Genomic DNA, 23,832 nt, shown 5'->3' with positions numbered 1-23,832 from the left:
CAACTAGAGCATGCAACGCTACCGCCACCTCGAAGACCCACGATGAAATTTTTGCAGCCAAGGTCGGGAAGGATATATGTGCAAGGGACCCTCCACCACACCTTGCGGGTACATTTCAACATCGCGAGACCGCATGATTCAACATTGCAACCAACCGCATGCGTAGCGATCCAATGCTCGACAGCGCTCGAATTGGACTGAAGTGAAGGTGCAGCCTTTGTTTGATGCCAGGTTAGCAAAAGTGGTTCACAGTGCAAGATTGATGCACTATGGACTTTATGAGTACAATACGGTGCCTAGGGCACAGCATAGAGTTGTTGAATAGGTAACACAACTGCAGGTTAGTCCAAATGCTCAAAGACTTAATTGTCTGGGGGAAAGATGGAGTGAATTGGCTACGTATATCCCGTGTAGATAGCGAGTGTGGTTTCGCATGGCAGACAAATGTAAGAATACCTAATGATCGTAAAGTCCCTCTTCGCAGAAAATAGTCCGACTCACACTTCTCATCCTGCAATGCCCCAATGTTTGCTTAGTTATGCCCCAAATCGATCAGGCTTTTAGCGGAGGTAAGCGCCAGCTAGTATCAAGGCTTGCACATAGTTAATAATAGTGCTAAATCAGTTCGAAGAGCACTTACACATCCGGCAGGTGCAGGCTCTATGCTCTGCCCTCCAATGGAACAGATTGTGTAGTCCTACATGGAGTCGTTAGTTCATTTATACTGTTCCCGAGTTTGAACTATTCTTATTCAGAAGTACTCACGTCACTGCCACAGAAAGTGGAGCAGCCCTTGCTACAAGTTTCCTCAACTGATCCTCCGAGGTCTGTGCAGCCCCCATATTTGCCGTCTGGGCAGGATGCAACGCATTCAGGGGCGCAGTTCACACAGCCTTCTTCCTCGCCGCAACAGACAAGGAGCGCGCCCGTAGGGGTTCTGATTGAAATGCAAGAGTCGGGACAGGTTCCAGTTCCAGGGACTGGGGGTCTAATCTGGGCGAACGCTGGAACGGCGAAGGCGATCGCAAGAATTGCCAGAATAGATTGCTTCATTGTGAGTAGCAGCTGGGGTTGGATTTGACCATGATACGTGAGTTGAACGCAGCTATATAAATCTCTCATTGACTTGGAGAAGGATTGACACCCTGAATGAAACAGGGGAAGGCCAGTTTGACCGGACGCACTGGGCATACATCATACACAAGCATTGAGGAGAAGATTGACACCTTGAATGAACTATGGGAAGGCCGGCTTGACCGGACTGACTTGGCATACATAATTTTTGCCGGCGATATACGATATTATCCTACAAGAGCAGAAGGTGCTCGTGATCCTTCCGCTCCTGACAAACATATACGAGCGTTGAGCAACTCGATCGGAGACCGAAGGGCCAGATTCGGCGAAGGGCATCACAACCGCTACTAGGCTCATCGTATCGGTACAGGCATTTAGGTCAAATGGAGTCGTATCTAGCCCAAAGACGATACGGAGTCCTAAACGAGGAGTATAGCTAATTGGGTAATGAGACATCCAGCGAGAGGTCGCAGGCAGTAGAAGCAGCCATATTAAGAGATCCATGCCTTCCTCTTTTTTTCTGGTGGAGTACATGCGGCTCTAGGTAACCTTGAAGGTTGCAATGCGGCAACGTCGAGCTCCTTCTCAATGTAGGAACCCGCTTCGCGACTGCATACCTTTGCGATGCGGATGCTATGCAGATCCCTCGGGCGGTATGGAATTTTTCGGCCATCAGATCCTTACGAAATCCTTCGGACAGGATGAAACCCTTCGGCAAGCAAATCCTTTGGCCAGGGTGAAATCCTTCGACCAGAAAATCCATCGGCGATCAGCGATTCTTTCTATCCACCGCGGGTAGAACGGCAGCATCCTACGGAGCTTGGCCCACGTCATATACGAAGCCAAGCTACTCCAGCTGTATACTCATGGCTATTATTCCGCACCAGCGCCACTTGCTCCAAGCTGGCTTCACGTATATCTTCTCCGACTAGCTTTGATGTCTAGGTCACCGATCGGAATTCATAATCATGTCACGATTCCTCATATCTCATTTCACGAGGATATCTTGCCTTCTGCTTGTACTAACGGTGGTGTTCTCACCAAAACACATTCTGGACCGCTTTACTCAACGCCTGCACGACGCGCGACAGTATCTACAGCGACATCTCCCGCAAGCTCCATGGGACGAGATCCCTGGTCCAGAAAGCTATGATGCAGTTTATCAAGTTCAGCTCTTCTCCCGGGACCCAGTCATATTATACATCAACGATTTTCTGACCTCGTTCGAGATCGAGCATTTACTGCAGCTCAGGTACGTCGGCGAAGTAATCGGTAGCGTCGTTGTATCCTGGGTGCTGACCGGGAAATCTGCATAGCCAGGGACATTATGAAGTTTCGAAGGTGTATCCAGGGGAAGATCATCACATTGACACAGAGAGCCGTGCATCGGACCTGGCCTTCTTCCAACGAGATCCAATTTACGATCGAATTGCGCGTAGAGCCATGAATATCCAAGGTTGGCGGGGGCCGTTAGCATTCTTTCAACCTCCATACGTACAGAGATACGAAGTCGGCGGATTCTACAAGGAACACTATGATTGGGATCCGGAATACTCCCAAGGCAACCGGATAACCACATTTTTGGCTTACCTTTCCGACAACTGTACGGGAGGGGGCACGAACTTTCCACGATTAGTACGGCCCCGGGATAGAAGGTGGTGCAATATCATCGAGTGTCCGCCCTCGAATGGTTCGGGTAGTAGTGTCAAAGATGTCACGTTCAAGCCAAGACTCGGCGCGGCCATTTTCTGGGAGAATATGCATCCGAACGGAAGTTTCAACGAGAATGTTCTCCACTCCTCGCTCCCGGTTCTATCAGGAGTGAAGTATGGACTGAACATGTTCACATGGGATCTGGGATGGAGGGCACCTACGACGTAGGGAGGTTCGGACCTCTGACATCCTTTTCCTGTTGCCGCGTCACCTATCCTCCACTCAACCTCGGAAGACTCAATCTTCACGCCAAGCCACAGGAATTGCGGCCATAGTCAGCATAACCTCTACAGGTTGGTGACTCAAAACGACAAAAACCAATCAATCGATCATCCCACTTGCCGATAATCACGCTCAATTCACAAAAAAAAAAAAGGATGATTCCTTCACAGGCTACTAACCCCAGCCCCAAGACCTGTACCAGGCTACGGTTCCTCCTATCCGCAGCGTAGATGCTAGATCCTTTGAACTGCTCCAAGCTCGGGAAGATATGTGCGGGAGGGTAGCTAACGCTGTGGGCAATCTGAACCAACTGCAACCCCTGGAATATCATTTCGGATTCGAGGCCCTTCGACGGAACAAGGTTGGGCATACAGGTATTGACATGCACGCACTGCAATGCTTGAACGGTTTTCACCTCATTACCGGCTAGTTATCTCGCCTCAAAAAGCTGAAAAAATACCTTATTGGTGGAGGGAAATGCGATATTACTGCATGGATAAGAAAAGATCCTCGCTGTTTAGTGGGGGGACAAGAGTAGGATGTGGACATTGGCCAATAGAGGAGGAAGCCGGAGCCCGTGGTCATCTTTCATGGTATGATTTGAGGGCTGCAAAGGTTCGGAGACATTATTGAAGAATAGCGGTCATATAATGAACCTCATAAACTGTCGTAGGGCGGGGTATGCGTCTGATCACCATACCCACCGAAGAACCACTGATTCCGAAGCACCGAAACTGTCCCGTGAGATACTATTCGCTCGGCTAATTCCCTCCGCTCTCCTGCTTCAATGCTTTTCTCGCTAACCCATCCTTATAACTTGCCCTTAGTCATAGACCAGCATAATTATACCAAGCACGCCAAAGGCCTAGAGCCTACCCCACAGAAGACGAGAACCTATTCGAAAGAAGGAAGGCCTCCTGTCTCCCACTGATTGGGGTATCGTGCTTGGAGTATATTGCGCAGAATTGCTGGCTCAAAATGACGCAAAAAGTATCTTGTCGGTGGCCTTGGAGGATATCGAAAGAAAGGGCGGGGGAGGGCGAGCATAAAAGCCAGGACCGGACTTGGCGCAACTCCGGAACGATTATCTGGGAGAAGTCGATGGATGAGATCCAGAATCGGAAGTAGATAAAAATCTCCGCTACGTATACGTAGTGCCTATGATGTCAGCCTGAATAATCGGCTGGTATGGGGAAATTAACCTTACGTACCGTTCAATGGCCTTAGATACGCCCAAGACGAGGTCCAAGACGCCCAAGCTTGCCAGTGCAGCACTGCTTTAACACCGCCTTCTCTTCTGCGCTAGCGTCCTTAAAAGCCTGGAACACTATCTCATCCCCAATCCTATCTTCTTCGTCGAAGGCCAGGCGATCAAGAAAAGACTGGAGCGAGATGATTCCGAGCTTAGTGGTATGGCGAAGGACCGCGCTCTTAATAAAAGGAGCAGGGGTCAGAGCAGCCTTAGGGAGCGGTTGCTCGTTGCGCGCGGCACGGTCTGCTTGGACTAGCTGTATGAAGGCGGTAATTACGTCACGTTTTGTCGTGGTGCCGCAGTCGTCGACTTCCAGGGCTAGGAAGAAGTTCTTGAGGGACTGGGTGCTGATAAAGGTGCCGGAGAGCTCCATCGCCCAATCACCAGCGGTGGGTGAGAATTCTCCTGCGAAGTCGTATTCGGATGGATCAGATGTTGACGTTGTGTCTAGATCAGTCGTGTCAACTAACTCATTTTCGATCCCCTCGATCTCGTTTATGGCGTGTTTGATATCCTGTGCTCCGATAGGGGCTTCCGCAGAGTGTGTAACCGTCTGAGCCTGCACAGAAGCAATATTCTCCTTGAACTTAAGGTTCAGGGTAAGAGCCACATTTTGCAGTTGCTCGCACTTCTCCTGCAGAAATTGCTTGCTCAGCTCCCGCGAAAGCTTTCGCAGGTCCTCGTAAGGACCGTCCACAGAAGTCTGCATCTCTTCAAGTTGATCTGGCAGGATGCGAACCGTGTCGACATTCACGCCAGCTTTCGGGGCCACGTTCTCCAGGTCCACGTGGGTAACCTCAGACAAGCCACAAATAACAGCTCGAACACCAAAGAGGTCGTTGACAGAAGCGGGCTCTACGGCATGCGTGAGTTCATTGCGTGGAGAACGAGATGGGGTGGTCTGCGGTGTAGAATCGGACGTAGTTCCCTTGAAGCCCTCAGATCCGGTCTCGGACGGCACCGGAGAACGCAAAGTTGAGCGTTCCCAAGTGAGGAGCTTATCAGAAGCGCATCGCTCCGAGTGTTCAGGGGGGTCTGCAGTGGGCTCGTCATTGAAGTCTCCGATGTCTTCGCCGACCATAGCCTGCGTTGAGGGGGAATGAACAATCCGGTCCTCGCTGGAGAGGACAGATTTTTCCTGAGGTTTGAAAGTGTCTTCAGGAGCCAATCGATTATCGAAGCGTTCATGGTTATTCTGCTTCGACTTCATCTCTTTCAAAGCCCAAATAGCGTTGACGGACAACCCGGCCTCAACCGTAACTTCGACGTTTACCTTCAATGCCAGACAGCTCGGATCGAGATGAGCCGCCGGAGAAGGGCCACCAATGGAAGTATTACTGTACAAAGCCTGCTTCTTGGGGCGACGAGCCATAGTGGTGTTTTCCGCAAGGTCAGTCCCCATGCTAGAGACGACAATAGCCTCAGGCCCCCAACCAGGGCGGAAGAGAGTGATCGCTCCGCAGCCGTTAGAAAACAGCTTATGCTTGTTCTCGGCATAGCGCAAAGAAGCTGCTTCGTGGATCACCCAAGCTGCCAGTTTCTTGAAGACCATGTTTGTGGGATGATCATACAAGGAGCGGATGGTCTCCTGGAGCTTCTCGTCCACCACCTTGATGACCACCATCTTCGGGGGCGGATCAGGGCCGAAGACCACCGGCCCGAGGTTCGCAATTATCGTGACTTTGTTGCTGCTAGCGTTGCTGCTAGCGCCCTCAGAGGTGGCTTGGCTCGAAGATTCCTCGTCGTCGGTGGAAGGAGTCGATTTATCGATGGGCTGAGATTCGTCACCGCACGAGCTATTAGACTGTTGCGCAGTCTTCGTCTGCTCGCAAGCTTTCGAGGTAAGCCTAGAGAAGCTAGCCAAGGATAGCGCGGAAGCAGAAAGATCCAGCGTCCACTTCTGCGAGCTGCAGTTGGAAATGGTGGCGCTACGTCGCGGCACATCTGCGCGAAAGTCGAAGGCGGTTCCCGGCAACGGAGGAGATGTCTGTCGTGGACGGTCGTCGGTATCTTCGGGCGACTTGAGCTCCTCATCTGCTTCATAGCTTTGGTTCACCTCGCGCCGCTCCGCATGCGGCTCGTAGACGTAGCAGGCAGCTTCAAGGTCCTGAACACCATCGGACTCCAGATTGCGGGAGGCAACCTGCGAGTTATCGGGTTCTTCCAAGAATTGGAACACGCTCTCTGCGTCTAGACAGCTGGTCGCAAGCGACCGCGATGAAGAGTCTTCGTCCTCTTTGTCCTCGTCAACGTAGTCGTTGGCCGCCGGCGCAGCTGCAACCGTGGCAGCCACCTTCTTCTTCTCGAACTTCTTAAGGTTCTCTTCGAAGCCCTCGTACAGGAGCCTACGGGCAGTGCTAGACTCTGCGAATTTCATTGCTGCGCGCTTCTTGTGCGGTGCTTCCTTAGCGCCAACGAGCTTGGGCTGTTTTGTAAGGCGCTCAAGTCGCTTGGGATTGACTTCGACTGGGGCGGATATGGCAGCTATTGAAGATTAATACTACTCTAACCAAGAGAAAGGGAGATGGAGAGACAACATACCTGAAGCACGAGCAGCGTCCCCAGCGGCCTGCTGCTTAACGGCTTCCATCGCCTTCTCGGCCTGCTTGCGCTTTTTGCGCTGAGCCCCTGACAACTTCTTCTTTGTCTTTTGTGTTCCAGCCTGGTCTGCGGTGTCATCGGTAGATGCCGCATTGGCGGGTTCCTCCTTCTGTACAGAAGTAGCAGTCACATCATTGAAGACGGGTGACGGTACACGCTTATCCGCTCCATCGAGATCTACAATCCATCAGTTCATCAGAGTACACAGACACCACAACCTTCTATGACACATACCGGCAGCAATATTGGCGACGGCAGCTATGGATGGCTTGGTAGCATCCAGCTTTTCGGTTCGGGAGTGGAGTGCGGCCTGCTGCAGAGCCTGCTTCCGCTCACGGCGGTTCTGTCGGCTTTTGTTGCCCATGATTGAGTGTTTAGACGCGTATCTCGTGTCGGAGTTCTCGTTGTATTGGTGCGAGGGACGAGCTGCGAAGCAATGGAGCAGATGCTATGTTATGCGTGTCAGTGTGAGTTTAATCGCAAAAAGCGTCGATGTCGTGGGGACGTGCGAAGTTCGGAGTATCTGGAGTATAAGTGCTCGGTGACGTACCCTTAGTCTCTGTGAAAGTGTGAATATGGATTGTGGTTGAATCGAGAGATAGTGGGAGCTGTAGTTATAGTAAAGAGCCCTGGGGAGCTAGGACGCGGTTGCAGAAACCTAGAGATTGGGTTGAGCTGAAGCCAGACAGAGCGCAAAAGGTGAGAAGAGGGTGCGCCGTGATGAAGTGGGGTTTATGTAATGGCCCGCGCCCCACAATTAGCCCGTGCGCCGGTGAAAGCCTTCGCACGTGATGGGCTCGCTGTTCCACCGCAACCAGAGAAACCTTGTACGATCAGATTAGCTCAGATACCCACAGCGGGAAGACGAAGTGCGGTTTTACCGTAGGAAGTCTTGACGAGAGCGGGCGTGCCCTATGAGAGAAGCACCAAATGCCAGAGAAAAGTTACAGCTATTTCGATGTGGGCCATGTCTCCTACTCCCGCCATCCCCATCAATCACTCCACTTCCGCCGCACAATCCTATTCACCTATGCTTCACGCTCTATGCCTCCTACAACCTCATCCATCCCATCAGCGCATGCGCCAAAGCGATCCTGCGCGTCCAGAACCTCTGCCTACACTTCGGGCAGCATTTATGCAGTTCCTGCCCAGCCCTCACCCAGCCGCTAAGGCAAGGCCTTCCGAAGACATGTCCGCAGGGGAGTGCGTAGAGCGTGTGCGGATCGTGGGCTGGACATAGGAGGGACTTTGAGCGTAGGGTGTGCCGGCGCTTGGTAGGGAGGCAGGGCTCGAAGCAGATCATGCATTCCGAAGCTTCGTATTGGTCGGTCTTGTCCTCGTTTCGGTCAGGGATGGGGCTGTCGGATGAGGAATCTGGTTCCAGCAGTGCCGTGATTTCCAGGTCTTCCTCTTCACCAGCTCCACCCCTCATCTTAACACCATTCTCCCCAAGCCTGTGCCAGCAGCCCTCGCCATCCTCCCACCATTCTTCATCCGAGCACTCCGTTCCCCCTAGCAAGGTAATACAGGTCGTCCAACTATCCTTAGTCGAACCGGAGTCCGTTCCAGACGAGGATTTGCTACTTGACTTAGTCTGGCCTATCCATTTCTGAGTCGGATACCAGTCCAAACACATCTCTTCAGCAGCCTTCACCAACTCTCCCACGACCCCAACGCAAGCCTCACACCACTGCCGCTCATACTCGACCAATCCCCAGCAGAACTCCGCATCCATGTGAATTCCGCTAAGAAGATTTAATGGCCGGAAGTCTCGCAGAAGAAAGAGCCACCGGCGAGCTTGTTCTGTGTCCCATCGGCGCAGCCTCGCAATCGGCGTCGATGCTGAGATGTCGAGATTGGGGAGCACGAGCGACGAGGAGACTTGGCAGGCGCATCGGAAGATGGTAAGGGTGCGGGTTGGTAGGGCGCGGTAAAGGGGCCCATAGACGCCGTGGCCGCGGAAGGGTTGGTATTTTTGGTGGAGGTCGCAGGTAGGGGCGTGGTCGGCGGGTCCGAAACAGGCAGCATATTGTTCATCCCCTTGCCGCCATTGCCGGGTAGCCTGTGAATCTTCGTAGATGAATTCGGCGTCTATGTGTAGACCCTTCGTGGGGTTTCTGGCACTGAGCCACGTTCGATCCGAGAAGACGGAGGTGGCGGGGATGTTGGCTTCGTCGTGCAGGGAGGGGACGTCATCATCTCGCTGCATGCAACCGCAAGGGTATGTGATCTTCCGGCGAACGAATGGAAAGTATGAGGGTTTCCCATCAATTGTCAGGTTTTTCAGAGTTTCTGAGAGGTCTGTCAACGAGCAATCGTGGTGATATGGGAGGCCCGCCATAGTAAAGACCAAGACCGTTTGTAAGCGACCGTTTTCGCAAGTAGCGATATGTGCCAACTGCTCGTCAAATGAATATAATTGGAGTTTCGATAAAGTTGATAGCGATGAAACGAAGTGATGCAGTGCGGTATAGAGGTGTCGGTCGGTTGACAAGACTGCTGACCTTATAAGACAGCAGGAAGTATGCATTGATTGCACGGTATATGAGACGTTGCAGGCGGAAGCATTCTTTAATGCGGAAGGGGCGTTTACATTTCGAAAGCACCATCGCTCACTTCATACTCATATTCGAGGTCCGGTTGAAACTCCCAATAGAGACTCTCTGCATCACTTGCCATCTTGAACGTGTAGGCAGCTGCGTCGTCGTCGACGTAGATCTTGGGAATGCCGTTGGCAGCTGCAGCCTCGACCATGAGCTGAACTTCGCAGGAGCGCTCCATGAGAGTGTACAGGTAGGCGGCCTCGTCGACGGTGCCTCCAACCGTCTGAATATCGTTAGTCGACCAGCACGCTTCATGGGCGCAATGATGGAGTTTCAACTCACCAGCAAGCCATGGTTCCTTAAGATCAAGCCCTTACCGTTGGGCCCCAGCGCGGCAGCCAAACGCTTGCCTTCGGCCTCATCCAGCACCACGCCGCCAAACTCCTCGTACAGAGCTTGAGCCTCGCCGTATAGGTAGCAGATGTCCTGATTGATCATCTCCAGCTTCCTGCCAAATGCGCTCCATGCTTTGCCCGCCTTGCCGTGGCAGTGACACGCAGCGTGCACGTCCGGCCTCGCCTTGTGCACCGCAGAGTGTATCAGGAACCCAGCCGCATTGGCCGGCCTGCTTGTGTTTCCTCCCACTACCTTCCCATCGTAGTCGACTAGAACCATGTCGGACGCTTTGAGGGTAGCGAAGTGCTTGCCCAATGGGTTGGTCCAGAACCTGTCCGCGTGCTCGGGATCGCGAACGCTGATGTGGCCCGACATGCCCTCCGTGAAGCCCTTTCGCGCGAACACACGGAACGCGCCGGCCATGTGAGCGAGTATCCAAGCTCGATGCTTGTCGTAGGACGAGAAGAGGGGGATTCCGGGGAGGCAGACGCCCTGGGAGATTGCTTGCAGCGGCGTCTGTTCTTTCGTGGGGTCGTCCTTCGACTTTGGAACGAGCATCTTCGTTTTCGAAGCCGGAGCGGGATCAGGAGAGACGGCAGAGGGAGCCATTGTGAGCGGTGCGTTTCCACGCTGCTGGGAGGTTGGCTTGGGGAAATTTGGGAGTGAGTGAGGGGAAGTTATAGGAGATCAAGACGTCGTGAATTGACGAGCGTACGCCCTACGCCCTTCGAGAACATCGGATTGCCACATCCCGACGTACCTCCGGAGGTATCTGCAATTGGTAAGGTGTGTGGGATGCGTTGTGGAAGTCTTCCTGTTGGAGGGGACGACGATACGCGGAGATGCGCGATTTCGGATGCGGGGCCCTCACGCGGCAGACGCCAGGGAGTCACGTGATATACCACGACATTCGTCCCTACGGACCTAGATCAAGTTGTCAGCGAGGTACGCTCTCCGTAATGTTGGCTTCGCGATTTTCGTACTATGGGTGCGTAAGGAACCGAACAATAGGGCGGGCCGGGTATTACCGTACCACGTGAGTACGACCTGGGCCGAGTTCGAAACGAAAACTACGTCTAATCTCCGTACTACGGAGAGCCGTCCATGGAACACTTTTACTTATCATTTGGGTCGCGCATCTTCCAAATTAACGCGTCTTTGTGCCTCCGCGCCGAAATACGAGCCCAGGCTGAACGCCACGCAGCCAACGTTCACCCGCACTGCGCCACAATGCGACAACAACAGGTTGTCTGCTTTCTCACGATAAGAAACATGTCCCCAGACTTCATCCCGAACTATTCCAAACATCTCCGTGCGTACGATAGCGTCCTGCTCCCATTTTTCCCTTACCTCGACCCAATCGCCTGTCGCTGTCGAGCCTTACCTGCGCGGATCCCAGTCGCTAGCCATGAACGCCCAGCTCCGAACTCTCTCCAAGGCAATAAAGTCTCTCGACCGGACAGCGGAACCCAAACAGCAACAGCACACCGAAGAAGTCCACCAGGAAGCCAGCCCGTATCCGTCAATAAACGCTTCAGACGGAGAAACACGACTCATTGAACTCCTGCCTGGAGCCTTTTCTGACCAGATAAACGTACGGCTGTCGAGAGCTACCATAACAGGCTGCACCGAGTACGATGCCTTGTCATACGTCTGGGGACAGGAAATTTCAACAACCCCAGCACTGGTAAACGGCATTCCTGTAAAGATAACCGTGAATCTAGAGGGGGCACTGCGACACCTCCGAAAGGAGACCGCCTCTCGGATTATATGGATCGATGCCCTCAGCATCAGTCAACACGATGTCAATGAGCGGAACAGGCAGGTCCAGAACATGGGAACGATATACGCTTCCGCCCGCCAAGTCATCATTTGGCTCGGGGATGGCGCCGGCGATTCAGAGCAGGTGAAGCCTGCGTTTGACTTCATGAAGACTGGTGTCTTTCCTACAAAGGAAGACCCATTTTTCGATCTGCGGAGCGCGTTCTACTACATACGTAGTTCTGAATGGTTCGACCGCGTCTGGGTTATTCAAGAACTTGTACTTGCGACTGAAGACCCCATCGTCTACCATAGACATGATTTCGTATCGTGGTCACAGTTCTGCAAAGGCGTTCTTGAAATGTGGCAGGCCATCTTGGACGCAAACAACCCTAGGACACCGGGCGATGCGTTCTCCGGAAGGAAGGACGCTACTGATCTCGGCGCGACGATCCGAAAATTCTTTCCAGGCGATGGAACAGCCCACTTTGACTCGTTTTCGGCCTTCTCCGATAAGGTGAAACGTTTGGAGGACATTAAACTCGAGGGCAGACACTCAAGCCTCCCATTACTTCTGTCCCGCACGACTCATTCTCGAGCCACGGATCCGCGAGATAAAGTGTTCGGGCTTCTTGGAATATGCACTTCCGCTGCAACACTTGTAATGGCCGATTATTCTAAATCTGGGGAGCAGATCTTTTGTGAAGCTATGGCTCTCGTGATCCGCGAGGGGTTCGGGTTCGGTTACGCCTCCCTACCGCTCCACAGACACCGCATCGGTTGTCCCCAGAAACGCCAGCTCCCTTCCTGGGTTCCAGACCTCACCATGTGTCAAGATTGTTGGGTCGTCAGAATCATGTGGTTTCATGCTCCCGCGAGCTTTTGCCCAGTTGAAGAGATCGAAAGTGCAACCGCAAAATCCTCCAGCATCTCTCCCATCTACTCATTTGCCAATAATTTTCGAACTCTACGGACAGGAGGTTTGTACATCGGAACCATCGCCAAGCGAATGTACGTTTTCCACCCCGGACGCCAGCAGCAACAGCCACACCTCGATGCTCTTCGTTCCTACGCAGATATCGGCGACATCTTCCGAGGCAGCAACATCTCTACACAAAGAATCCTCCAGGCGCTGATCGGTCCATCAAACCCATATCGTGACATTCTCGGACAGGAAGACGGCCAAGCTGCCATAGAGCAGCTTTTGTACGACAATGACCGCTTACTAGAGAGCTTTGGGGAGTCGGGATTCGCCAAGGGCTCTACGCTGTTCAATCTCCACAATGCGATCGCGACTTATACGCACTTCAGAACTCTTTTCGTTACCGAAGAACGCCATGTCGGTGTGTCATACCATCCCAACTCCGAGTTCGGTATACGTCAGGGCGACCTCCTCGTCGGACTCTTCGGCATCAATTTTCCCTTCATCCTGCGCCCAAAACAGGACTGCCGCTCAACGACCTATGAGATGATCAACGTCGCCCACGTCGCTGAGCACCGCTGGGGTCACGACTTCATTGAGAACGCCGCCCCAGGAACCGACTGGAAAGACTTTGAGCAGTACGGTTTGAAGGAGTATGTGATTGTCTGATCACCCTAGAACCGACTCCGCTGGGAAAGGCATCCTAGAGCCGCAGTTAACGGGGTCGAGCTAGATCTGGGTCTATACGTCAAGACGGCGTGCCAAGTGGCGACTATGATCAGCATCGCAAGAGTTATTAGTACGAAGGCCGCAAAGCAACCCCACTGCATACCCCATCGGAAACATTACGTCTACCAATCGGAAAAGACAATATTAATACCACCTGGAGGGTATGCGCCACAGTTTTCAAGTGCAAGCAACACGGCTAGAGAAGAAAACACCCCTTCGCTTGCAAGAGTCCATTTTTCAACTACACGAATTCATGCGAAGTTGGTCGACAGCGCATCCGCCCAATCCCACAACAAGCCCTGGTCCGTCCCAGCATCAGCTCCATACTCTGTGGCCCCCAGGTATGGCCAAGAGAAGTCGTGGCTATCAACCGGTGTTATAACCTCTTGTTGGGCTGGTATATCCGGAACGACGTTGAGAGCAGGAGGCAAGGTAGCGGACGCCATTCCCACAGCAGCAGGCTGAGGAACCCGCCGGTTGGGCAATATGTCAACAGTGCTGGCTGTAGCTACACGCGGTGGGTCCGTGGACCCCTCGCCGTCGGAGTTTTCTTCTGGAAGCGGTCGCGCCCTAAAGTCGACCTCAGTTGCGTGTTTCTGAACCGGGAGCGGACTGCTCGGGTCGTCGATGCTCCTCAGCATGTTCTGTATGTCCTGGACATAGATCTGGTACCTGGGAAAATACTGTGTGGACTTGCTGAGCGTTGCGATGAAGGCTGTGAAGTAACGACGGGCGGCTTCCGGATCCATGCTGTAGGCTGGACTATCGCGATGGCATGCGTACAGAATGGCGCACGAGGCCTGATATAGGGTGACAAATTGAGCGATGTCGCTGATGTATAATTCGCTTTCCACGAACCCGTGTGTCGACGCTACGATTTCTCCAACCGAGACAGCGTGCTGCAAACAGTTTGACTGGGCGTAAGCGACCAGGTCCGGCGAAGTCGAATGAATGACGGCATGCGGTAGAGCCTCTCGATATCCAGGGTTGAGTAGCCGGTAAAGCTCGCAGTTGCAATGATGCCAATAGATATGCAACGCTATGAAAGAGGTGCGGGTCGGCGAATAGGCGCGTAGCTGGAAAGCACGGGGGCTGAAGTGGTATTCGTTGGGGAGCGAATTGTAGATGTCGCGGATTTCTTTCTCGAGGGACTGAAATTGTGCCAATGACTGCTCGGGGCTGCTTGAGGTCTCGAGCAGCGATTTCGAATACCTGAACGGAAGATCAGTCCTAAGGGCTGAGTAATAGTCAAAATGAACTTACTGGAGGACACGCATACGTACATCGAGTACACGGAGGAGATAGGCGCAGAGTGGGAGCTCTGACTGTGCCCGTGCGGTGTCTCGTAGGTGCTCAGACTTGACTGCCGTATCGAAGTCGAAGCAGTGATCCCGACAGGGTAACTGCACGTGTATCGAAGAAGCGGGTAAGAGGAGATATTCCCGCACGCCACCACTACAGAATCTATCGGCCACAAAGATGCACCACAGAAGACGCCTACGTGACTCTTGTTCAATAAAGGGTAGCCGGTCATCCTCCTTATGCAGCTTCAGAAAATACGCCATTCTGACTGCAAGAGACAAGAAGTAGAACACTTTGCCCGTTTGATGATTGCCACTGCGGTTGAACACGAGTAGCATTAGAGCTTGTAAGTGAGCCATGTCGACTTTACCCAGGCTCTGGAAAACCGTCCTCTCAGCTCTTTCGATCCAAGACTTCGCTTGCGCCATTCTTACAGTGGTTGATGGAAGAAAACGGGAGGTGGCACCGCAAAGTGCCAGCAGAAGCACTTCGGAGAGGCTTCCAGAGGAATATCGATGGAGTAGATCCGCCCGATGGAGAAAGCTGTACACCTGAACTGGGTAAATGAACTCGAAATACGCATCAATATGCTGCCTTGCAGCAGTCTTCTCGCAGCCGAGTACCTCGTCCCAATCATGGTCCGTCGCGCCGGTCGCACTCAGAGCCGTCTCGTCCATAGTCGTCGGTGTGCTCCGTCCCGCAACATCGTCTATCCCACCTTGCCACTGCTGCTCGACAGGGTCTTCTTCTACATGTGACTGTCGTCGACTGTGCTCCTGTGCCCGGTACTGGCGGATCGAAAGTGAGTAGTTGCATGGAATCCCCAGCTGCCGGCACCGAGCGCAGCTGGGTGTATCCGCCGAGCAGCGAGCTCGTCGGGTATGGCACGCTTCGCAGGCTCTCCCCACCCTTTTCCGAGGGGCAATTGAACTGCCACTAGATAGTGGTGAAATTAGCGTAGATGGGGTGGCCAAAGAGCAGCGAAAGCCCAGCCGATTACACGCGTCGCAACTGTCTGGACCGCCTCGACAACGCACCTATTCGCTAGTTTAGCATTACGCTGGGTAGTGCCTATCACAAATCATACCTTTCTCTGCCGACATTGTGCACAGGCCGTCATAGTTCATGGAACGTTGACGCGGTGGTGCATTGAGGTCGGCGCCGGGGGCTGCCTACCATTTGTAGCAACCCGCCAGTCACAGACGAGAGATGCCGACAGCCGTGATCAATCGCCGTGGGTGGAGCATCTTCGGCAAACTCCACAAGTTCGAAGGGAGACGGCTGCTGTAATGTTGAAAATGTTGTGTAGTGCAAAGCGGGGAAGCGACCTCGGCTATGGGCTTCGGAAAATGCAGATGGCAGATCCGTGTAAGGAAGGGCGTGTGGCCGTTAATAGTCGCATAACGTGGGCATGTGGCAAGAAGCCTTAATCCTCTGCATGCAAAATATCTGGGCAGATAGAAGCCAGACAGCTTCCAAGACGTGGTATGAGGGCTAAATGCAGCCGTACTACGGTAAGTCCAAGAGCCGACCAGAAAAGCAGTTGAACATGTTCAAGGTGGAAAGCCATAGATTCATCCCAAGGAACAAATGGAGTATAACAGAGGTATGAGAAAGAGGATTCGCGTCTCCCTCTATCAACAACTAAAACTTCAGGGCTCATATCCATGAAGAGGCGCCGCCCTCTCCCCGTAACTCCATCGTCTATCCTCATCTTGCTTCCTCGCAGAAATCAACATCATCCAGGTGCCTAACAGAAAATCCCATTCCCCTTCAACCAACAACCTACAGCTTTGGACCCTCCACCACCCCCGGCAACAACTTCGGATGCACCGACTCATCCCCAATCTCCGCCATCTTATCTTCCAACATCCTCGTCATCCTCTCCACCACCTGCCGATACCCCGGCTCACGATACACATTAAACAGCTCCAGCGGATCCTCCTCGCAATCAAACAACTCCCACTCCTTATGCTCTTGACCACCCGGTCTCGCGCCCTCAAGCCCAAAGTCCTCATTATACCAATAAATCAGCTTGTACCGCTTGTCTCTCACCCCATAGTGCGCATAAGCCTCATGGATGACATCGTTGTGCATCCAATACCGATGGTACGCGACCTGCTGCCAATCCGGCGGCGTCTGACCCTTCAGCAAACTGCGGAAACTAACGCCCTGCATATAGCTCGGCTGCGTCAGCCCCGCAAAGTCGAGAAACGTAGGCCCGAAGTCAACATTGCAGATAATGTCATCGCACATAGACCCGGGCAGTATCTCCTTCGGGTAGCGGATGAGAAACGGCATCTGGAAGCTCTCCTCGTACATGAAGCGCTTGTCGAACCAGCCGTGCTCGCCGAGGAAAAAGCCCTGGTCGGATGTGTATATAACGACTGTGTTTTCGGCGAGGCCTTCAGCGTCGAGGAAGTCGAGCAGGCGGCCGGTGTTGTCGTCGATGGACTGGATGGTGCGGAGATAGCGTTGCATGTAGCGTTGGAATTTGAACTCGGCGAGCTCGGAGGGGGATTTGAAGGTGAAGGCTTTGCCGTCATCTTTGCCGATTAGGCGGAGCTTGGTGACGTCTGAGGGGGCGGGGATCTTGCGGTCGTCTGGAGGTACGGGTCAGTGTTCCGTTGTTGGTGAGAGCGGGATTGAAATACGTACTCCACCACCATGTATCGATTACCCTCTCTCCGACTTCCCTCCCGCCATCTGGCTGTACCAAGCCTAGATCATGGTACGTTAGGTCCTCGGCAACCCGCATCTTTGCAATCTTCGCCGCCTTCGCTCGGTTCTTGTAGTCGTCTGTGAAAGTGTCGGGAAGCCGGACCGGCTCAGTGTACAGTTGCTTGTGCTTCGGATCGCACTCCCAGCTCCGGTGTGGCGCCTTGTGGTGGCACATGACGAAGAAAGGCCGTGATTTATCGCGGTTTTTGATAAAGTCTATGCTCTTATCCGTAATGACATCGGTCGCGTATCCTGGCACGCGTTTGGTGCCGGACGGCTCAATAAACAGCGGGTCATAGTACTCGCCCTGACCCGGGAGCACGCTCCAGTGATCGAATCCCGTAGGCTCGTGGTCCTTGCCCTCTCCGAGATGCCACTTGCCAACCATAGCAGTTTGGTAACCTCCTGTTCGGAGGTGTTTCGCAACGTTGGGCAACCGCTTGTTGATCTTCGAATCTAGCGTCATCACCTGGTTCACGTGGTTGTGTGTTCCGGTCAAAATGGCAGCGCGCGAGGGTGTGCAGATGCTGTTCGTGACGTAGCAGTGGTTGAAGAGCATGCCTTCTTGTGCCAGGCGGTCAATGTTCGGCGTATGGTTGATTCCGGCGCCGTAGCATGAGATTGATTTCGAGGCGTGGTCGTCGGCCATTATGAAAATGATGTTGGGTCGGTCTTGGGTCGCCATCTTGGGTGTTAGAGGCAGGAAAAGCGCACGCTGGCAGAACAAAGAGAGAAGCGTAGAGTAAAGAAAGATGTCTATGCGAGTTAGGAAGCAAGGCGAGGAAGGTCAGAACGAGACGAGTTGCGAGTGTTTAAGCTGCGAAAAACCGACGCGTCGACCGAGGCCGACAGTAAACCGAGGCCGACAGTAAACCGAACGTCGGCATAAAAGAGCGCGAAAGGAAAGCCTCGCCGCATGTCGCGGCTACTATTCCACAGGCTTTTGAAGGCGTTGAGTGGGAAAGAAGATGCAGAGAGGGGCTCGGAGCGGAGGAAGTGGAGTTGACGTCCTGAAACAGCACCGACAGCCTATCGGCCCCGACATCCGCCCAACGACAGCCGCGCATCGAATTACGCAAGATTCTAGGGTTGAAACGGCTATTCCTCGGAGGCTCCCTGCATGACGCCTAGCAGATTTCCCCAGACGGAACCCCACGCGATCTGGAAACCCTTCGCATGGATTCGACATGGTCGGGCCTTCTGTCTGGAAACAAGTATCCGCCAGAGGCGGCACGATATATATAGTGACCAACGCCTAGATGTCCAGCTCGTCCCTAGAGAGTCCTTCTTCTGCAGATCAGTCTTTTGATACTCTCTGAGGATCGGCCAAAATGTCGCAGCTCAAAGAAGAGAAGGCAATCGACACCATGGTTGAAGACGTCGAGACCACCAAAACACCCGTCGCGGACGCCACAGCTGCGGCATTGGGCAACAAGGCAGAGACCGAGTTACCGTTGGGCAAGGCCTTCTTGTACTACCGCAAAGCCGTGGCGTGGTCCTTGACTATCTGTAAGTACTCCCAACAGTCACCCATCGCCTGGCTCAGGACTGATCCCGCATACAGCCATGGCAACTATCATGGAATCCTACGACATCCAGCTAATGAGCTCCTTCTTCGCGTTCCCGCAGTTTCAGGAGCGATACGGCGAACGCCTTCCAAACGGCAAATACTCCATCCCAGCAGCCTGGCAACTGGGGCTGAGTTTGGTGGGCTTGCTCGGCCTGATCATCGGTGTGTTCGCCAACGGGAGCCTGGCGAACCGTTTTGGGCCTCGTCGAGTTATGATGATCTCGTTTGTCGTCTTAACCGGCTTGATCTCAATTTCCTTCACGGCGAAGAACGTTGAGTCGCTGCTTGTCGGCTCTCTGTTATGGTACGGATGGATGCGCCTGCTTGAACCATAACGGTCAACTAACAGCGGTTGATGTAGTTCAATTCCCTGGGGCATCTTCGCCGCCGCAACGCCTGCTTATGCTGCTGAAATCGTCCCAATGGCTTTGAGAGGCTACCTGACGACGTATGTCAACCTCTGTTGGGTAATTGGCAGAATCCTGGCCACTGGTGTCCTTACCGGCACGCTAGATATACAGTCTCAATGGTCATACCGGATCCCGTTTGCGTGTCAGTGGATATGGCCTGTCCCATTATTTTTCGCGACGTACTTCGCTCCGGAATCGCCTTGGTGGCTAGGTATGTGTTTGTGTTGTGCGGAACGAAACGTGTGGCTGACGATTTCCAGTCCGTAAGGGCCGCAACGAAGACGCAAGAAAAACACTCGATCGGCTTGTATTGGCTCCACCGGGGGCCGTCAACAATGATAACGCGCTTGCTATGATTATGCATACAATCGAGTTGGAGAGGAAGATGGACATTGGCGAATCGTACTGGCAGTGCTTCAAGGGGACTAACCGGCGCCGCACCGAAATAGCCATGGTCAGTCTTACAATCGCTGAAGCCTGGGATACTCTACTCACCTATGCGTAGATCTCTTGGGGATGCCAAATCCTTCCAGGCTTTGTTATTCAGTCATACACGACGTACTTCTTCTCGCTCGCCGGTCTTCCTTCGAGTGACTCGTTCAAGATGACGCTTGGGACCTTCGGCATGGCATTTGTGGGAACCTGCTTGAGCTGGCTTTTGCAATCGCGCATGGGTCGGCGGACCATCTATCTCTCGGGTCTTATTATCATGCTTCCGGTTATGTGGATCGTCGCCTTCCTCGAGTTCTCTCCACAAGCCTCAGGGCCGGCAATCAAATGGACACAAGCCGCGATCCTCCTAATCTGGTTCTTCGTCTACGGTAGGTTACCTCGAGCACGCGCTTTTGCATTCGCTCTTTAACTTGCTACCCAGGAATTACAATCGGCCCCATCCCGTACGCCATTGCTGCCGAAGTAGGAGCGGCGAATCTGCGCGGCAAGACGATTGCTCTAGGCCGCAACATGTACTATTTCCTCGCGGTCGTGAACACAGTCATCTCCCCATATATGCTAAATCCGAAAGAGGGCAATCTGAAGGGGAAGGCGGCTTTTCCAGCTGCTGTATTCACCGCGATCTTAGTCGCTTGGACGTACTTCAGGCTTCCAGAGACCAAAGGGCTAACTCAAGAGACGCTAGATCATCTGTTCCTGGAGGGTGTGCCCGCGCGGAAGTTCAAGGAGGAGGCTAAGCGCTTTCAGTAAGGGCTCTGTGGCGTGAAAGGAAGGAGTTAGAAGATACGGTGGCTATGCAACAAGGTACAACAAGTAGAGAGCACAAACGAGGGATTGTGTTGGTGGCTTTATTTCTTCCGCGCAACCCAGAAAGATGCGCGATACGTGTTTTGTAGCATGCTCCTCGGGTTCGAAATATATCCCGTATCAACCGTGCCCGGCTCGTGCCTCTCCATGACGAAACCGAAATGCTGCACCAGCGCTACGACTTCCTCGTCCGTCAGCTCGACGGATCCGGGGTCTGCAATGCCAGTATCAGCGTGCTTATGCGGGCTGCTATTCTTCTCTTCGCTCTCCTCTCCGGAGCACTGAAGACGTGATGCGTGGTGCCACAACAGCGGTCCGAGATTTATCCAGATACCATTCGATTTGAGGCAATTTCTCACAGCTTCGATATATCGAATGATGTTCGGCGCCGTGTCAATGAAGAACACTGTGGTCACCACATCGAACGACTCTCTCGAATCGGGCTGGCTGTACAGCACACAAAAGTCTCCTGTTGACATGCTCATTCGCTCATGCGCCAGGACCTTCTCCCCGTCCACTTCGCGCATCAGTTCGCTCCCAGGATGAATGTCCGGGATGTCATACGTCTTGAACTGGTCGGCGCGACTGAGGTGGTTGGAGCAGTTGAGCGCGAAGGGAGCGATCTTGAACTCTCCAACTTTCTGCGTGTGGTTGAGGATGAGAGCGGAAGCCATGAGTTCATGATAAGAGATTTCGTTCCCTTCCACGGAGAAGCCCGAGCGGCAGATGTCGAAGACGAGACGTCCTAGGCCTGCGCCCGGGACGAGGACTTTGACGTCGGACTTGTCTATCTCAGGAGAGGTCCGCAATCGCGCAGCGAATTCTTGCATCAGTGTGTTGAGGATAGGATTGAAGCACTTCTCCCTTTCCACAGCCCCTTCCGCGCTCCACTCCCTGTAGAACTGATGCACGCAGCTCCTCGCCTTCTCCAGATCCGTCTGCGTAGCTTGAGCGTTCAGATGATCCATAATAATCGAATAGATCTGGTACTCGTTGTGTGCATACTTCGGAGGCACGATGCTCGCTACCCACTCACTGTCCAGTCCTGGAGCGATGAAGGCTTGAAAGCCCTCCCGGAATATGGCTTCTGCGAGCTCGGCATTGGAGTCGATGAGGTCGTCAAGTTTGGAGAGGGAGTCGAGGATGGAGAAGGGCGGTTTGGAAAGGAGGGTCCAATGCTCGGAGGGGAGAGAGTAGAAGGCTTGGCGTCGAACATGCGTGCCGTTAAAGTGCGCTAGGCGGCGGTAGGACCTACAGCGCATTTAATACTGCTCGTCCACGCGTGGTCGTGAGGGACTCTAATTGAGCACTGGACGACTTACCGGAAGGAGTCTAGTACTGATAGGATATGTTTCTGCTCCTCCGGGTCCGCCATTGGATCGAAGTCGCCCTCCCACTCCTTGTCTGCCATTTCGGACTCTGCACTCCCTGACGATGCGCTCAATAGCCTAGCTCTTCCCTTCCCTCTAAGGATTTTTTTTCTCTTGAAGAACAATCCTGCCGCTTCCAAGGTTGTGGAAAAGCCGGTGCGGCGAGCGCTTTCTAAAACTCTTAATTCATAGAGTAAAAGGAGTTAGCGGAATTGTTGTTCGCCCTGTTAATGCGGAGAAAAGAAGTGAATCGAGGTGTAGGCCGCTGTGTAAGCTGGAGCTGACGGTTGTTGGTGGTTTGCTTATGATTGCCAAGAGTCTTAGATCCGAGCTATAGCCGAAGGAAGGAATTCGCGACTTCGACTCACACCTCCACGCCTTCATCACCCACAAGCCGCGATGGCTTCTGCGGTGACAAACGGTATACCCAATGGAGGTGCCTCCGCTAAACCGATCGAAGTCGCATTCCCCCTACCGCGAGCGCAGCAAACAAATATCCACCTCCAACTACGCAATACCGGCTCCTCCGTTATGCTCTTCCTCACCACCTCTGCCCCTGAATCGTCGTCCTCGGCACCTCTAGGAAGCTTCGTATATGCGATGCCGAACGTAAGCCTCTCCTAACCCCTCTAGGCTAGTCGCGCTCATGCTAATCGTCGGAATCTGTAGAGAATATCCCCAGCCGAGACACTCAGCACCCCCCTCTTCACGCACAGCGGAACGTTAGACTTCACGACGAGATTAGCGAAGGTCCTAGCGCGGAAATTGGCGAAGCCAGTGTATGTGGGCAATTCAATAAGCTTTGCGAGTGCGGGCATGGGCGGCACAGTCGAGGAAGAAATGGAAGGATTCAGGCGGGTTGTAGAGGTCACTGTGGGGCTATTGGATAAAGAGAGGGACAAGGAAGGTGGTACATAACGATTTGGTACAACTTAAGGCATTCGAACCGAATCGCTTATATCAAGAGCCCGCGATCTCACAGCGCGTACCAGGATCAACCCATGACGTGGTGGGCCGCATGCGTATATGGATGACATTCACGACAACAGTCACGGTTCGAACGCCAACAGAGAATATCGGACATCAAGGAATTGGTTGTCATTTGGAATCTATCCAGCTGATGCCTCCACGGTCTCGAGATGTCTACTTCATCTGATTCAAGCGTTCCTTCGCGCTCTCCTTCGCCTCGTTCGAGACCTGAGGGTTGTTGATGGTAGCCTTCAGGCCGCCCGCGACGTTGTTGGGATTCTTGCCCTCCTGGGAGTGCTGTTGAGTGTTGCCGCCATCAAACTCGTTCTCAAGAATCTCGCGGGAGTGCTGCTTGGCCTCCTCAGAGGTGTCTGTTCTTTGTCAGTGCAAATGCTGGAAAAAACGTCGAGAGGAACGTACTGGGGTTATTCAGGTTGGCTTTGTGGCCACCGATGACATTGCCTGCGTTGGACATTTTGGAGCAGTTAGAAATGCAATGAGGTGGTATTGGATTTGGAGATGTGTAGATTGGAAATCAGAAGCGTTGAGATGTTAGAATTGAGGAGAACTTTCTGGTTGGAAACGCGATGCTCTTTATACATCGTCCTAGCCCTCACGACGTCGTCCTGCCTACACTTTTGTCTCGAACAACGTCAGCAAGGCCCGGACTACAAAGCTTCCACATTGTTTCCTACGTCAATGATCTCGCAGGTCGAGAAGATGCTCGAGCGAACGCTCTTTCCTCGTCCTCCGGATCATCCACGTACTGGTACCATTCTAGCGCCTCGTAAGACGCTCCTAGACCCTTTTCGTCGAGTACAGAGGTCATGGTTCCGAGCTCCGTGTCTTGAATCGTGGCCCAGGCGGGACCTCGACCGTTCCTGTGCTGGAGTGCGGGGATTAACATGCAGCGTCACATGCAGCGGGCCATCATTCGAAGTGGCACCGAGATCTCACAACAGCGGGCCATTCGTAGAGCACGGAATAATCAATTTCGTCTCTTCTGGCTAACTTAGT

General features: G+C 53.3%; 12 protein-coding genes across 12 annotated transcripts; 4 read left to right on the top strand and 8 right to left on the bottom strand.

The window, feature by feature from the left end:
• Positions 1–373: 373 nt before the first annotated feature.
• BU26DRAFT_520435 (uncharacterized protein) lies at positions 374–1,107 on the bottom strand. Its single transcript, XM_033829288.1, has 3 exons — positions 766–1,107; positions 641–697; positions 374–592 (listed from the first exon to the last, which is right to left on the bottom strand). The coding sequence occupies exons 1-3, from the start codon at positions 1,051–1,053 to the stop codon at positions 587–589; spliced, it is 351 nt and encodes a 116-aa protein (XP_033682184.1). The 5' UTR covers positions 1,054–1,107; the 3' UTR covers positions 374–586.
• An 879-nt stretch (positions 1,108–1,986) lies between these two features.
• On the top strand, positions 1,987–2,993 carry BU26DRAFT_343519 (uncharacterized protein). Its single transcript, XM_033822343.1, has 2 exons — positions 1,987–2,326; positions 2,391–2,993. The coding sequence occupies exons 1-2, from the start codon at positions 2,043–2,045 to the stop codon at positions 2,953–2,955; spliced, it is 849 nt and encodes a 282-aa protein (XP_033682183.1). The 5' UTR covers positions 1,987–2,042; the 3' UTR covers positions 2,956–2,993.
• A 786-nt stretch (positions 2,994–3,779) lies between these two features.
• BU26DRAFT_343504 (uncharacterized protein) lies at positions 3,780–7,620 on the bottom strand. The gene is made up of 5 exons (XM_033822341.1): positions 7,413–7,620; positions 7,097–7,310; positions 6,803–7,039; positions 4,221–6,745; positions 3,780–4,167 (listed from the first exon to the last, which is right to left on the bottom strand). Exons 2-4 carry the CDS (start codon positions 7,224–7,226, stop codon positions 4,233–4,235), a joined length of 2,880 nt encoding a protein of 959 aa, XP_033682182.1. The 5' UTR covers positions 7,227–7,310; positions 7,413–7,620; the 3' UTR covers positions 3,780–4,167; positions 4,221–4,232.
• On the bottom strand, positions 7,593–9,626 carry BU26DRAFT_343513 (uncharacterized protein). Its single transcript, XM_033822342.1, has 2 exons — positions 7,744–9,626; positions 7,593–7,686 (listed from the first exon to the last, which is right to left on the bottom strand). The coding sequence occupies exon 1, from the start codon at positions 9,390–9,392 to the stop codon at positions 7,914–7,916; it is 1,479 nt and encodes a 492-aa protein (XP_033682181.1). The 5' UTR covers positions 9,393–9,626; the 3' UTR covers positions 7,593–7,686; positions 7,744–7,913.
• BU26DRAFT_506459 (class II aldolase/adducin domain-containing protein) lies at positions 9,452–10,410 on the bottom strand (the record flags this gene model as incomplete). Its single annotated transcript, XM_033826912.1, has 2 exons — positions 9,452–9,688; positions 9,748–10,410. The coding sequence occupies 2 exons, from the start codon at positions 10,408–10,410 to the stop codon at positions 9,452–9,454; spliced, it is 900 nt and encodes a 299-aa protein (XP_033682180.1).
• Positions 10,411–11,209: 799 nt separating this feature from the next.
• Positions 11,210–11,899, top strand: BU26DRAFT_430163 (HET-domain-containing protein; the record flags this gene model as incomplete). Its single annotated transcript, XM_033823859.1, has 1 exon — positions 11,210–11,899. A coding segment is annotated over one exon (690 nt), but the record flags the coding sequence as incomplete, so codon positions are not given.
• A 1,409-nt stretch (positions 11,900–13,308) lies between these two features.
• BU26DRAFT_343489 (uncharacterized protein) lies at positions 13,309–15,887 on the bottom strand. The gene is made up of 3 exons (XM_033822340.1): positions 15,603–15,887; positions 14,477–15,552; positions 13,309–14,425 (listed from the first exon to the last, which is right to left on the bottom strand). The coding sequence occupies exons 1-3, from the start codon at positions 15,633–15,635 to the stop codon at positions 13,465–13,467; spliced, it is 2,070 nt and encodes a 689-aa protein (XP_033682178.1). The 5' UTR covers positions 15,636–15,887; the 3' UTR covers positions 13,309–13,464.
• Positions 15,888–16,130: 243 nt separating this feature from the next.
• BU26DRAFT_541288 (alkaline phosphatase-like protein) lies at positions 16,131–18,199 on the bottom strand. Its single transcript, XM_033831589.1, has 2 exons — positions 17,174–18,199; positions 16,131–17,118 (listed from the first exon to the last, which is right to left on the bottom strand). Exons 1-2 carry the CDS (start codon positions 17,919–17,921, stop codon positions 16,301–16,303), a joined length of 1,566 nt encoding a protein of 521 aa, XP_033682177.1. The 5' UTR covers positions 17,922–18,199; the 3' UTR covers positions 16,131–16,300.
• A 212-nt stretch (positions 18,200–18,411) lies between these two features.
• Positions 18,412–20,419, top strand: BU26DRAFT_486678 (sugar transporter; the record flags this gene model as incomplete). Its single annotated transcript, XM_033825923.1, has 6 exons — positions 18,412–18,745; positions 18,801–19,110; positions 19,168–19,427; positions 19,477–19,670; positions 19,722–20,037; positions 20,091–20,419. The coding sequence occupies exons 1-6, from the start codon at positions 18,568–18,570 to the stop codon at positions 20,417–20,419; spliced, it is 1,587 nt and encodes a 528-aa protein (XP_033682176.1). The 5' UTR covers positions 18,412–18,567.
• On the bottom strand, positions 20,234–22,104 carry BU26DRAFT_459329 (methyltransferas-like protein). Its single transcript, XM_033825004.1, has 2 exons — positions 21,799–22,104; positions 20,234–21,727 (listed from the first exon to the last, which is right to left on the bottom strand). Exons 1-2 carry the CDS (start codon positions 21,885–21,887, stop codon positions 20,518–20,520), a joined length of 1,299 nt encoding a protein of 432 aa, XP_033682175.1. The 5' UTR covers positions 21,888–22,104; the 3' UTR covers positions 20,234–20,517.
• Positions 22,105–22,245: 141 nt separating this feature from the next.
• Positions 22,246–22,764, top strand: BU26DRAFT_429672 (uncharacterized protein; the record flags this gene model as incomplete). Its single annotated transcript, XM_033823838.1, has 2 exons — positions 22,246–22,455; positions 22,516–22,764. The coding sequence occupies 2 exons, from the start codon at positions 22,246–22,248 to the stop codon at positions 22,762–22,764; spliced, it is 459 nt and encodes a 152-aa protein (XP_033682174.1).
• Positions 22,765–22,989: 225 nt separating this feature from the next.
• Positions 22,990–23,290, bottom strand: BU26DRAFT_430168 (uncharacterized protein; the record flags this gene model as incomplete). Its single annotated transcript, XM_033823860.1, has 2 exons — positions 22,990–23,186; positions 23,236–23,290. The coding sequence occupies 2 exons, from the start codon at positions 23,288–23,290 to the stop codon at positions 22,990–22,992; spliced, it is 252 nt and encodes an 83-aa protein (XP_033682173.1).
• Between the last annotated feature and the right edge of the window lie 542 nt (positions 23,291–23,832).

This window comes from Trematosphaeria pertusa (genome assembly GCF_010094035.1).
Source record: "Trematosphaeria pertusa strain CBS 122368 unplaced genomic scaffold BU26scaffold_9, whole genome shotgun sequence".
Classification (NCBI taxonomy): Eukaryota; Fungi; Ascomycota; class Dothideomycetes; order Pleosporales; family Trematosphaeriaceae; genus Trematosphaeria; species Trematosphaeria pertusa.
This window is presented reverse-complemented; position numbering and strand designations above follow the sequence as displayed.